This window comes from Fundulus heteroclitus, chromosome 17, assembly GCF_011125445.2.
Source record: "Fundulus heteroclitus isolate FHET01 chromosome 17, MU-UCD_Fhet_4.1, whole genome shotgun sequence".
NCBI lineage: Eukaryota > Metazoa > Chordata > Actinopteri > Cyprinodontiformes > Fundulidae > Fundulus > Fundulus heteroclitus.
Window position 1 is genome coordinate 25,690,293 of NC_046377.1, and position 13,230 is coordinate 25,703,522.

At 52.9% G+C, this 13,230-nt stretch overlaps 1 protein-coding gene across 1 annotated transcript in view; it reads right to left on the reverse strand.

The window, feature by feature from the left end:
• LOC105936085 (potassium voltage-gated channel subfamily D member 2) overlaps positions 1-13,144 on the reverse strand; it is a 34,000-nt gene extending 20,856 nt beyond the window's left edge. The window contains exon 1 of the mRNA XM_012876729.3: positions 11,100-13,144. Within this exon, the coding sequence (XP_012732183.2) occupies positions 11,100-12,208 (1,109 nt within the window). The 5' untranslated portion in view covers positions 12,209-13,144. The remainder of the gene's footprint in view (positions 1-11,099) is intronic.
• Positions 13,145-13,230: the final 86 nt, after the last annotated feature.

Genomic DNA, 13,230 nt, shown 5'->3' on the forward strand with positions numbered 1-13,230 from the left:
GTTTCAACCCATAAACTAGTTAAGGAGCCCCAGAACCCAACAGAACCCCCAGAACGTGTCGACGCTTCAGTCTACAGGCAACAGGACGGTTGACCTTCAGGGTTCCTGTTGGGAAGCAGGAAAGGAGCAGAAGGTTGATTGCTGGGTTGGAGGAGCATCTGCTGGTGGTGATGTGGAAGGTGCCTCAGTCCCAGCGCAGCTACCAGGTGCAGCTTCCAGGTGCAGCCTCCAGGTGCAGCCTCCAGGTGCAGCTTTCAGGTGCAGCTTCCAAGTGCAGCTTCCAGGTGCAGCCTCCAGGTGCAGCTTCCAGGTGCAGCTTCCAGGTGCAGCTTCCAGGTGCAGCTTCCAGGTGCAGCTTCCAGGTGAAGCTTCCAGGTGCAGCTTCCAGGTGCAGCTTCCAGGTGCAGCTTCTAGGCGCAGCTTCCAGGTGCAGCTTCCAGGTGCAGCTTCCAGGTGCAGCTTCCAGGTGCAGCTTCCAGGTGCAGCTTCTAGGCGCAGCCTCCAGGTGCAGCTTCCAGGTGCAGCTTCCAGGTGCAGCTTCCAGGTGCAGCTTTCAGGTGCAGCTTCCAAGTGCAGCTTCCAGGTGCAGCTTCCAGGTGCAGCTTCCAGGTGCAGCTTCTAGGCGCAGCTTCCAGGTGCAGCTTCCAGGTGCAGCTTCCAGGTGCAGCTTCTAGGCGCAGCTTCCAGGTGCAGCTTCCAGGTGCAGCTTCCAGGTGCAGCTTCCAGGTGCAGCTTCCAGGTGCAGCTTCTAGGCGCAGCCTCCAGGTGCAGCTTCCAGGTGCAGCTTCCAGGTGCAGCTTCCAGGTGCAGCTTTCAGGTGCAGCTTCCAAGTGCAGCTTCCAGGTGCAGCTTCCAGGTGCAGCCTTCAGGTGCAGCTTCCAGGTGAAGCTTCCAGGTGCAGCTTCTAGGCGCAGCCTCCAGGTGCAGCTTCCAGGTGCAGCTTCCAGGTGTAGCCTCCAGGTGCAGCCTCCAGGTGCAGCCTCCAGGTGCAGCTTCCAGGTGCAGCTTCCAGGTGCAGCTTCTAGGCGCAGCTTCCAGGTGCAGCTTCCAGGTGCAGCCTTCAGGTGCAGCTTCCAGGTGCAGCCTTCAGGTGCAGCTTCCAGGTGCAGCTTCCAGGTGTAGCCTCCAGGTTCCCAGCAGATAAACCTGTGGTCCTGTGTTGACTGAAGGAATGCCTTCATGTCTCCAAGCAGCTGAAACAGATCCATCCTGCTCTGATGGATCCATCTGATGTTCAGGACCTAAATTATGGACGTGTCCACCTGTAGGGAGCAGGTGTCAGGTAGAACCAGGACTCTGTGGAGGCAACAAAGCTCAGGTGAGCTGGATGAGGTAGTCTGGGAGCTTCTACAGTAGATGAAGAACGAAGGTTTCTAGACACATTAGCCGTGTGAGTAAAACGCTGCTGAGAGCAGACCGCAGCGTCTCCAGGTTCCTCCAGGTTCCTCCAGGTTCCTCCAGGCTCCTCCAGGTTCCTCCAGGCGTCTCCAGGTTCCTCCAGGTTCCTCCAGGTTCCTCCAGGCTCCTCCAGGCGTCTCCAGGTTCCTCCAGGCTCCTCCAGGTTCCTCCAGGCGTCTCCAGGCTCCTCCAGCTGCACAAACATCTCCTTCCTCGTCTTCTCCGTGTTTTACACACTTTATTACATTTGCTTTCTAATTTGGGCAGAGGAAGCCAAGTTTAATTGCATTGCGGGGTAATCACCTCTCTGAGCTCCAGGGAAGCTGCGGTCGCCCTGGAAACTCCCTCCTCCTCCTCCTCCTCCTCCTCTTCCTCCTCCTCCTCTTCCTCTTCCTCCTCCTTGCTTCCATTTACTGCGCTCTCATCAGCTCATCAGCTCCAGGCGTCCTGCAGTCACGATGAAATGTGCAGGAAACCCAGCGGAGCTGCTGCGACACCAGGAGGCGACCATCTGAGAGCCTGTGTGGCCCTCGGGGACCTCCAGAAGCCTCTGAGAACGTTTAGATCACTCCAAAGTTCTCCTCCTGAGCAGTTTGCTTCCCAAACGCATCGTTTGCTCTGAGAATCCTGGATTTCATGGCCAAACATCACGCCGTGCTGCAGCAGGTCCATCCAGACCAGTTCCTCCTGCAGCAGATCAAGCTCCATGGAGAGACGCCTCCATCCAAAGGGAGCAACTCAGTAAATCTAATTATTCTGAGAAATCTCTTGATTTATTATAAATGATTATTATCTGTAGCTCTGCTGTTCATCAGCACCAGTCTGACCAGGAGGCGTCTCAGTGGAGGATGTTTATAGAACCGTGCTTATTGCGGCCCGTTACCCAGAACCACCTGACCTATGGAGAACCTGTGGAGAACCTGTGAGAACCTGTGGAGAACCTGAGGAGAACCTGTGGAGAACCTGTGGAGAACCTGAGGAGAACCTGAGGAGAACCTGTGGAGAACCTGGCAGACCAGGAATGGCCTCCTGGTGATCTACCAAACCGGACCTTCAGGGTGGAGCTGCTGCTCCTCTGGATCTGTAAAGGGAGGTTCTGTGACGTTCTGTGACGTTCTGTGACGTTCTCAGTGACGCCTCCTTACCAGAGCAGAGCTCCTGAGGTTCTGAGGTTCTGAGGTTCTGAGCTCAGACAGGAACCTCCTCATCATCTGATCCCAGCTGTTTGGTTCTTGTTGGGTCGGGTTTCTCTGGCCGGCTGACCCACTTCTTTCCTCTCTGTGGAGCAGCTGACGGAGAAACAGAACCTTCTGGTTCTGGTCCGTCTAAGCAGAGCGTGACCCAGTTGGTGCCAGCGCCTATTTTCAGCCCAGGTTCCATCAGGTTCCTCTGTGTCCAAAGACAAATACCTATAAATGCATCAGCAGAACCTCTCAGCAGAACCCATCAGCAGAACTTACCAGCAGAACCTCTCAGCAGAACCTACCAGCAGAACCCTGTTGTGAGGTCGGGGATAAATCGGCGGTTCTGAAAACTGCAGGACTGACTGATGAATTTAGAACCTCTGACGGAGGAAAACGACCCGGTTCTTCAGTGTGGACATCCTGGAAGGTTCTGCTGGAGCATCGATCAGCGTCTCGGTTCTGACCCGGTCCGTTTAGCCACCCGGTCAGAGACCTCCTCTCCATGAAGCTGATCTGGACCTCTGCACAGCTGCAGGTTCCAGGTCCAAACCAGAGCAGCGTTCTGTAGCTGGTTCCGTCAGAACCAGCTGTAGAACATCTCCAGCTGGTTCTGACGGAACCAGAGAGCCTCTCTAACATCTCCTGTTCCTGTTCTGAACAGAACTGGCTGATTGAGTCCACAGCTCTACCAGAACCTGGTTCTGTCTACGGTTTCGGGTTCTGCTGCTCGTAGGTCTGGTTCTGAACACGGTGTGAATTCTGCTCTGGTTCTGACGGCCCGTGTTCCTGTTCCCAGACGTTCTGTGCAGAGACCCGATACTCCAGAACAAACAATCCCTCCCCGGTTCTTTGTTCCCAGAGTTTGGGGCGGAGCAGCTGTGGTTAAATATTTGATCAGCATTCAGCGCCGACACAGCTGGACCGGGTCCAAATCAGCCAGAACCAAGCCGGTACACAGCTGGAGCGGGTCCAGATCGACCAGAACCGAGCCGGTACACAGCTGGAGCGGGTCCAGATCGACCAGAACCGAGCCGGTACACAGCTGGAGCGGGTCCAGATCGACCAGAACCGAGCCGGTGCAGAGCTGGAGCGGGTCCAGATCAGACAGAACCGAGCCGGTACACAGCTGGACCGGGTCCAGATCAGCCAGAACCGAGCCAGTACACAGCTGGACCGGGTCCAGATCAACTAGAACCGAGCCGGTACACAGCTGGACCGGGTCCAGATCAGACAGAACCGACAGCTGGAGCGGGTCCAGATCAGCCAGAACCAAGCCAGTACACAGCTGGAGCGGGTCCAGATCAGCCAGAACCGAGCCAGTACACAGCTGGAGCGGGTCCAGATCAGCCAGAACCCTGTGACAGGTGGAAGGAAGCTTCCGCTGGTTCTGTACTTGTAGCCTCACACAAACATCAGCTGGTGCTGCAGAACCTGGCCCGGTGGACCCGGTGGACCCGGTGGACCCGGTGGACCATGTGGATGTTTACCGGGCTTTCAGTTGGTCAGCAGAACCCAGATTAAGAAAAGAATCGTCCTGTTTCAGGCCCGGTTTGAGTCCAGATTCTGCTTTCTGGTCTTTGGTTCTGTTCCAGCACGGCGCCGGATTAGAAGAGAAAATTCTGTGGAAGGAAAACCTGAGTGGTGCCTGGTTATCCTGCTGCAGCGGTTCTGCTTCTGGCCTCAGAGGTTCTGCATGGTGGTGGCAGCATCATGCTGTGGGATGTTCTGCTCCAGCAGGAACAGAGAAGAAGGTCCATGGATGGAGATGGATGGAGATGAACACAGGAACCTTGTAGGACCTCCATCTCCATCCAGAGGAGCCAGATACCTTCACCATGGCAGCAGGAAGACGATGATACCTGACGGTCATGGACCTCAGGAACCGGGTCCGTTCCATGCTCACCATATGAAGGAGGCTGGTGCTGGAGAAGACCTCATAATGCAGTCCAGCTAAAATAACAGGACCAACTGGACCAGAAGGTTCTGACAACCATGACGAGGTCCATGGTGTCTGAAAGTACGTCATGCTGAGATTTTATTCCAGAGAAGCAGAACCTTTATGGGAACCTTGTGTTTGGCTCATGTAGTCTGATTCTGGAGGCTGTCACTCCAGAACCGGGACATTTGGGTCTAGCCAATCAGACAGAATATCTAGATTTTACTGGGTTCTACCAGAACCAGGTTGTCACAGCTTAACTATTATGAGCCAGAACCTGGATATCTGGGTTAGACTGTGATGGGAAGGAAACAGACGTTCAAGATGTTGACCAGAGGTCCAGGAGACGTTGGTTCTCCTGGTACCATGTAGGGACCAATGGTCCAGGTTCCCTAACGGTTCTCCTGGGTTCTCCTGGGTTCTCCTCGTTCAGCCACCAGCGGACTCTTTGTATTTGTTCTTAGCACCTAAATCCATCACAGACTTGTTATCAGGGCATCAACCCTCCAGACCACTCAGGTCTTCTGGCTCCAGCCTGCTCTGCAGAACCAGAACCAGAACCAGAACCAGACATGGAGAAGCAGCATTTAGTTCCTATGCTCCACTGATCTGGAACAAACTTCCAGAAAACTGTAAACCAGCAGAAACTCTGAGTTCCTTTAAATTAAAGTTAAAAACACGTTTATTTAGGATTTTAACTGTTCTAGTTAAACTGTTTCACTGAAACATCGTTAGTTTAACTTTGTAGTCCACCTGTTTATAATATTTGCTTTTAGTTTCTATCTTCCTGTTTTATTTTGTTAAAATTTTCTACATTTTATTCTGCTCTTATTTTGCCATCTTTATTCACATAAAGCACTTTGTGTCGTGTTTATTCTGGAATGTTCTACACTCATAAATCTGCCTCACTAGAACCTGAGTGATCTGATCCATGAGGAACATCTAGGCTTCCTGCAGGTCCAGCAACACGTTCTGCAGCAGGAACCTGACGGATCTTCAGGTGTGACGCGCTCAGAGCCGCCTCCACGCACGCTTCTGCTAATGAACTCAGCCGGCGTTCTCCACCTCCTCAGTGGAACATTAGAGTCACAGGAAGCAATGAAGGTTCCGCAGATTTACTTCTGCCTGCAGACTCTTAATGGATTTACATTTCTGCGCGTGAGTCGGGGGAGTTTGTGTTTTAATGAGAAAACAGGCGCTTGGTGCTGCGCTCCATCCATCAAACGCCGCCTTTATTGAGCCGCTGCCACGGCGGGGCTGGAGATGGTGGAGAGTTTAAATCCTGGAGATCAGCTGACCATCATCTCCAGCTCCATGGCAGATCCTCTCAGATGTTTCAGGGCAGTTTCTGGAACTAGATAGATCTTGATTCTTGGACTCTGTAGACATTTTGCTTTTATATTTTAGTCATTGTGGTTCATTTCTGTGTCCTGCTGGGTTTGCAGCCTCGTTGTTTTTTCACATCTGGCTGTATTTGCTGTAAGCTTTGCTCTCCTTCCTCTGATCTGAGGCAGAAAGTCAGCGTTCACCGCCTGCTTCTGGTAATCATCCTCTACTTTTAGCCCTCTCTCTGTGTAGCTCTTTCTCCTCCTGCCTCAGCGTTTCTCCATCACAAGCAGCTCTGTGCTTCCTGGAGGCTCAGGTTTATTCTGGTCTCCATGAACTCCAATAACAAGCTGACCCCACAGCGGGACGCGTCCAGCGTCCCGGCGGGATTTATGGCGTGTTGACGGCGTGACGGCTGCACACACGGGCTGATGGCCCTGAACAGAACAACGCTGAGAGGACACGCTGACAGCTTGGAGACGGAGGAAAAGCTCTGCGCTGAGGGAGGGGGAGGACAAATGGACTGTGTGACAGAGCGGGACGTCATTTTCCTGGGGACCAGTCAAAGTGTCCTCCCACAGCTGCAGAAAGCGGCTCCTGATGGACGTTAATGTGTCTTCTGCTGCTGTGAAAACCTCTCACTTTAGACCCAGGCTGCAAAACTACAGTACCCATGAGCCTCGGAGGCGATACTTTAGGACAGCGTGATGCTCTGATGGTCTTCACAGACCGGACCTCCTGCAGACTTCCTCTGATTCCTGGAGATGAACAGCGAGAAACTTCTACAGTCGGCGGTGGAGAAGAGCTGAGCTGAAGACCAGCCTCTCCTCCATCTACAGTCAAACCCTCCCTGAAGGTCCTCCAACGTGGACCAGCACCAGATGCTGGATCCAAACAGCTGAAATGAGCTAACAGGTAGGTAGAGAGGAGCCATGAATAAATAACTGGAGCAGGGTCACATGTTCTGGAAGGCAAGGACAGCTGATCCGCCTCTGGGCCAACTGATCCGACGCTGAAACCTAATTCAGGATCAGAACCAGCAGCTCCAGAGGCCCCTGGGGGCCCCGTCCCTCAGAGAGGAGGACAGAACGTTACAGTCATCAGAGCTGGAACAGCGTCTGAGGACAGATGAGAACATCTGCAGTGGGTCGTTCTCTCATCTGAAGCCGGTCCAGATCCTAACAGGAGTTCTGGACCTATCAGAACCGTCTCCTCCGACACCCAGACACTTTGGGCTCAGGGTTCAGACGCTGCTGGTCCAGCTGCTGCAGAACATCTAGACCTTCAGGAACCATTCTGGTGTCTGTGTGAGCCTCAGCAGCTTAAAGAACAGGACAGGAGGTCCTGAGGAGGTCCTGAGGAGGTCCAGAGGAGGTCCTGAGGAGGTCCAGAGGAGGTCCAGAGGAGGTCCAGAGGAGGTCCAGAGGAGGTCCAGAGGAGGTCCAGAGGAGGTCCGGTGGGGAGACGTTCCTCTACTGAAGCTGCTGTGATGCTGAAACAGAGGAACCGCTCAGAGCCCAGAGTGTTCAGCTCAGACCCAAAATCCTTGTTCCACAGAACCAACCAGACACATGAGAACAATCTTTGTCTCTATGACAGAATCCTGGTTCCAAGGCTACGTTCCAGAACGGTTCTGGACCGCAGAGCGACCCGCAGGTACCAGAGGGAGACGTCACAGAGCAGCTGATTATGGAAGTAACGGTTTCTAGAAGTGTTTAATAAAGTTTTCTAGAAAAATCAGCGGAGAACGACCGGCGTCTCTCCTTATTATTAGAAAGCTGCTGAGGTAATTCATCAAGGCTGGACTCTACCTGAGTCCAGATAAAATCCTGCAGAACTCTGAGGACCACTATAGAGTCTGGAATCAACCCAGAGTGAGAAAATGTTCTGGTTCAGCTCTAAAACTGAGAGGAACGTCAGATAAAGTTCTAAAGGAGCTTTGTGGAACCTGCAGAGCTGTTGATCCGGACCTTGAATAGATTCAGGCGGTCTGGTTCTGCTCCAGTGCTGGTTCTACTGGTCCATCTTCCCTCTGCTGGTTATAGGAGAACCGTAGAGACCCAGAAACATGTGAACCAGACTGAAGAGTCACCAGAACTTTAAACTGTTCTGAAAGAACCTCCTCCTGAACCTCCTGCCTGCAGCTTTAGTCCACCTGCTGCTCCGGCGCCGTACCATGAACCCAGAAAACGCAGATTCCAAGTGAATCTGCAGGAGAATTAGTGGAGCCGGTTCTCCTGCTGCCAGCGGCTCCTGGAGGCTTCATTACAGAACCCATTAAACATAATCACAGCGCGCGCGTTCCCAGCAGCTGATGCATTAATTTAATTAGCAGCATTAACGAGGAACCGTTCCACAGAGAGACGACTGTGACACGGAGCAGCAGCAGAGACAGAGCCTCTGCAGCACAGCGGTTCTGGAGATGGGACCGGTTCTGTTCCCATAGACGGTTCTGTTCCCATAGCCGCTCAGACTGAGGGGACCGGTTCTGTTCCAGTCTCAATGAACAGAACTTTATCAGTTTATCAGCACCAGAACCTTTGAGTGGACTGGTCCAGAATTCTGCAGCTCTGACACCTCAGTGCTGCATCAATGTCAAAATAACAGAACCCAGCAGGATCCGGACACGAGTTATGATGTTCCGTCTGCAGAACCTTCCAGCTGCTCAGCATCACTGAGAGCTTCCAATGTTCCTCGCTTGGCCTCCCGGTTCTGATCCGCTTTGCTGCAAACTGCCCCTCATGATTCTGGTGACTCAGCAGGTTGATGAAGGGAGTCAGAACCAGGAACTGATGGAAGAACCCGTCACAGGTTCTGTTTGTCTGCAGCTGAACTCCAGAGCAGAACATCAGAGCAGGAACCTGGAAACCTGATCCAGCTTTTTAGCTACGGTCAGTGACCATCAGAACCAGATCAGCTGCAGGTCCAGACCACAACTACTGGATCTGGAGGATTTAAAGAAACTGAGCTCAAAGTTGGATTTGTTGTAGAACCTGATGATTCGGTTCTGAACGGTAATCTTTGTTCCTCTGACTGGACCCGAGCTAATTAAGGTGGAGTTTCCACAGAGACTTAATTAAATAACATTAAAATAAAAACCCAGATGTGAACTTGTCCTGTTCTGGAGGACGGAACCGACAGACGAGCTGATCTGGACTTTCCAGAACCGACTCCATGATTCTTCAGAACTGCAAAAAGGAACTAAAATCAAGTCAAATCTTCTTGAAATGAGAATTTTTCCTTGATTCAAGCAGCTAAATAATCTGCCAATGGAATCAGAATTTTTACCCCTAAGATAAGATAATTAGATAAACTGAACCTGAGATAAGATGATGGAGATGAATTGTTCTTATTTTAAGTGCAAACATCTTATTCTATTGGTAAATAGTCTGATTTAGCTGCTTGAATCAAGGAAAAATATTAATTTCAAGAAGATTTTACTGACTTTAGTTAAGGAAACATTTCAGGGATAAAATTGACTTGGGTCAGCATTTGATGACGAGTTCTACCACACAGCTAAGTCAGAACCGGGCCCAGCGCACAGACGCTGTTTTGTTCCTCAGAGACCTGATGTGTCCAGCTGCAGAAAGTTCTGGTTTTACCTTTAGAACACTTTGGACCTGGAACTGAGCTCCGGTCCGAAACCCGAGATGGGAAACAGAAAATGTTCCCATGATCAGATCCAGATGGGAGGATTTGGAGTCCACCGATGCAACCGACGGTTCTGACCCGCACTCAGGACCAGGCACTGAACTTGGGTTTTTTCTCTTAGGAACATTGTCTAGAACCCGGTCCGGTTCTACTGCTGGGAGTTTCTGACTGAAGCAACAGACTTTCAGAACATGTGAGTCAACATTCAGCTGTTCGGGTTCTGCCGGGCCTGTTGGTGCTGTAATTCGGCACTGTATGGGTACACTGAATAAAAATGTGCTCCATGTTTAGACCCAGGTGTCTCTGACAGAACTCTCAGCTGCTTCTGGTCTGACGGAACCGGTCCGGTCACTCCAGAACCAGCTGGGTTTGTTTGGACCCAGAGCTCCCAAACAGAGGCCCAGCCTGCAGCTGAGTTTCAGCACCATGGACAGCAGAGCTAGAAGGACGGAGGAGACCAGAAGCTTCTGCTCAGAACCATCAGAACCATCAGAACCTTTAGAACCATCAGAACCATCAGAACCATCAGAACCTTTAGAACCATCAGAACCATCAGAACCATCAGAACCTTTAGAACCATCAGAACCATCAGAACCGCTGCGTTCAGCTCCACATAGACGCAGCCGCAGAGAGAAACAGGCTCCTCTAAAGGTCCAGGTGGGATGAGCAACAGAACAAACCTGCAGCGGTTTCTCTCGTGTTCCAGGACTTAAGCAGATGCTTTCCTTCCTGCAGATTTCAGTCCAAGATGGTTCGGTTCTGCTGGTTCTGCTCTACTCGGCTTTTCTAGTTATTTCATTTCATTCATTATGTTTACGGTCATGATCAGACTAGCAGAAGATGAGAGAAAATCACTTTAAACGGGTACAGATCTATTTAAATCTGATAACCAGAACTGTTTGGACCGCAGAGCCTCTCTGGACTGAATAAATACAGATTCCACTCCTCACCTGCAAACAGGACATTCTTTGGTGAAACTCTGGTCCCAAAACATTTCTACCTTAAAATATGCTCCTGCAGGGCTCCAGCTCAACAGAACCAGGCTGTTACCAGGAAGTAATGGAGGAAAGCTTAAAGTTAACCAGGAAACAGACGAACGTGGACGATTGAGTGAAAGAGGGATTTGGAGAAGAATCAGCAGCAACCTCCCTGGAGGACACAGATCGACTCTGGGACCGAGCAGCCAACGGATCTCAGACGTTTGTGGAGGAAACTGGAGCTCCAGGATGAGGCTCATGCTGATCTACCGGCTGTTTGAACCTGATTTCTGAAGATCATCCAGGTTCAGGAGCAACTAAAGCTGTGATCATTGTCCCATTAAAGGGTGATCAGCTGCTAAAACCTGCAAACTGTGTGATTTGACGTTGGTCTACGGAAGAGTTGCAGAACCTCATCCAGAGGGTTGCTGGATTTCTGCGCTGCTTTAGATTAAATCATTCCTAAATCCCCCTCAGAGCCCTCAGTTCTCATCTCAGCTAGGTTCTGGTGGATCAGACCTTCTGAAACTCTCAGAGGAGCTGATATCTCCACCCATATGTCCGCCATCTTCTCAGCCCGCAGCGCAGACCCCGCCCACCTCAGGGGCCACAGTCAGCATCACTTACCCCAGCGTTGTCATGGTAACGATGGTGTACCAGAAGGCTGCGGGGATGCTGGTGAACTTGCTGCCGGAGCCCTTCTCAGCGTAGAACATGACTGTGGCGAAGATGATGATGGCCATGGTGAGGGAGAAGAGTAGGAAGCCCAGCTCCGACGCGCAGCTCTTCAGCGTGTAGCCCAGGATGCGCAGTCCCGCTGAGTGCCGCGAGAACTTGAAGATGCGGAAGACCCTGAAGACGCGCAGCGTGACAAAGGCGCCGCTCACGTCCTCGTTGTCCGTCATGACCAGGCCGATGTAGTAGGGCATGATGGCCACCACGTCGATGATGCTCATCACGCTCTTGACGAACCTGTAGCGGCTCGGCGCGGCCAGCAGGCGCAGCAGGTACTCCACCGTGAAGATCATGACGCACGCTGTGTCCAAGCAGAAGAAGGCCAGCGCGTAGCGCTCCCCGCAGGACATCACCTTGATGCGGTTTGGCGCAGCGCCGCAGGGCACCGTCTCCACCACGTTTGCCATCACCGACACTGCGATGAAGAAGCCCGTCACGTAGTAGAAGACCAGCGCCATGGTGGAGGTGTGCGGGTTCTCGAAGGCGCGCCACATGGTCTCACGGAAGCTGGCGTCTGGGGACACCAGGTCATTGCTCTGGTCGTTCTCCTCGTCGTCCTGGATGCGCTCCTGGTTCTCCCGCCGCCGGTCCTTGTACTCCTCGTAGCAGCAGTCCCCTATGATCTCCGGGATGATCCCGAAGAAAGCCAGCTCCTCCTCGTACGCGGAGATGCACTCCTGACGCGGGTAGTGCAGCTTCCCGGTGCGGTAAAAGTTCAGCACGTGCCGGAAGATGTCCGGGTCGCGGTCAAAGAAGTACTCGTTGCTCTCCTCGTGGAAGAAAAAGTCCCGCTCCGTGCTGCCCAGCAGGGTGTCCGGATACCGCTCCAACGTGTCCCGCCAAGTTTGGAACCTGGTGCCGCTCACGTTCAGCACGATCAGTCCGTCCCGGCCGCGCCGCTTCTCCTTTGGGGGAACCGGCATGGGCGCGCTGGCCACCGGCATCCAGCCGATGGCCGCGGCGCGGGCGAACGGCATCCACGCTGCGACTCCTGCAGCCATGCTGGCCCGGAGCGGTGCGGAGACTCGGAGGGGTTCAGAGAGCTACGGAGCAACAAGAGGGCATCCGGGGCTGAAAGTGTGGAGCTAGGACCTCCAGGACATCCAGAGAGCAGAGTTTTACGCACCGAATGCGTAAAAAGGTGAAAGGAACGCTGTGGAAACAAAGAGCTCCCGTGATCAGCAGCTGCTGGAGTCACTTTCAGTTTGTTTGAGTGAGGCAGACTCACCTCCTCAGGGAGACAAGCTGCACGGACTCTCTGTTCACGCAGATCTGAAGGTTTCCTGCAGTTTTTTTAGCTCTCAGGGTAATCTCGCTTCCCAAAGCCGGACCCGAACCTGGCACCGGTCCGACATTTGCATGTCCACTCCGGCTGCACACGCTGCAGTCTACCGATCCAGTTCCGCAGTGGTTCCCTGCGGTAAGGTGTACATGAATGGTGACCACTTCTGGCTCCGCAGGGGGGAGAAAATCCGAACCGAACCGAACCTGTGCGGACAAGCAGGAGGTTCGGATGGAGGAAAAGCGGCCGCAGCTGCTCGTTCTGCGGTCACACAGGTGCTGCTGCTGGGAGGAGAGGCGGAAACTCACGCTGCTCCTCCTCTTCTCCCTCCTCCTCCTCCTCCTCTCCGCGGGTGGGGGCGTGTCGCCAGAGAATCCCCGTGGGTCGGGGGAGAGTCCGCCACGCAGCACCGCGTCACGCACGGGGAGAAACCTTCCGCCTTCGCACTCTGAGTGCTGCGTTGATTAGTATCGGGGGCGCGTTTATTAATTGGCCCCGGGAGCTGCGCGCCCCCGTGGCGGGTGGGCAGACGTGACTCCATGTGCTCCATGCACGCGCTTCTCCTCACGTGGAAACAGTTTCCCTGCGATGTTTCTAAAAACTAGAAACCAAAGTTGACCAAGGAAAAGATGTCAGACTGCAGCTGCTTCTGGTTCCATCGGTTCCAGAATAAACTCAGAATAAACCTAGAACGAAACCAGAATGAACCCAGAACCAGAATAAATCCAGAACCAGGATAAA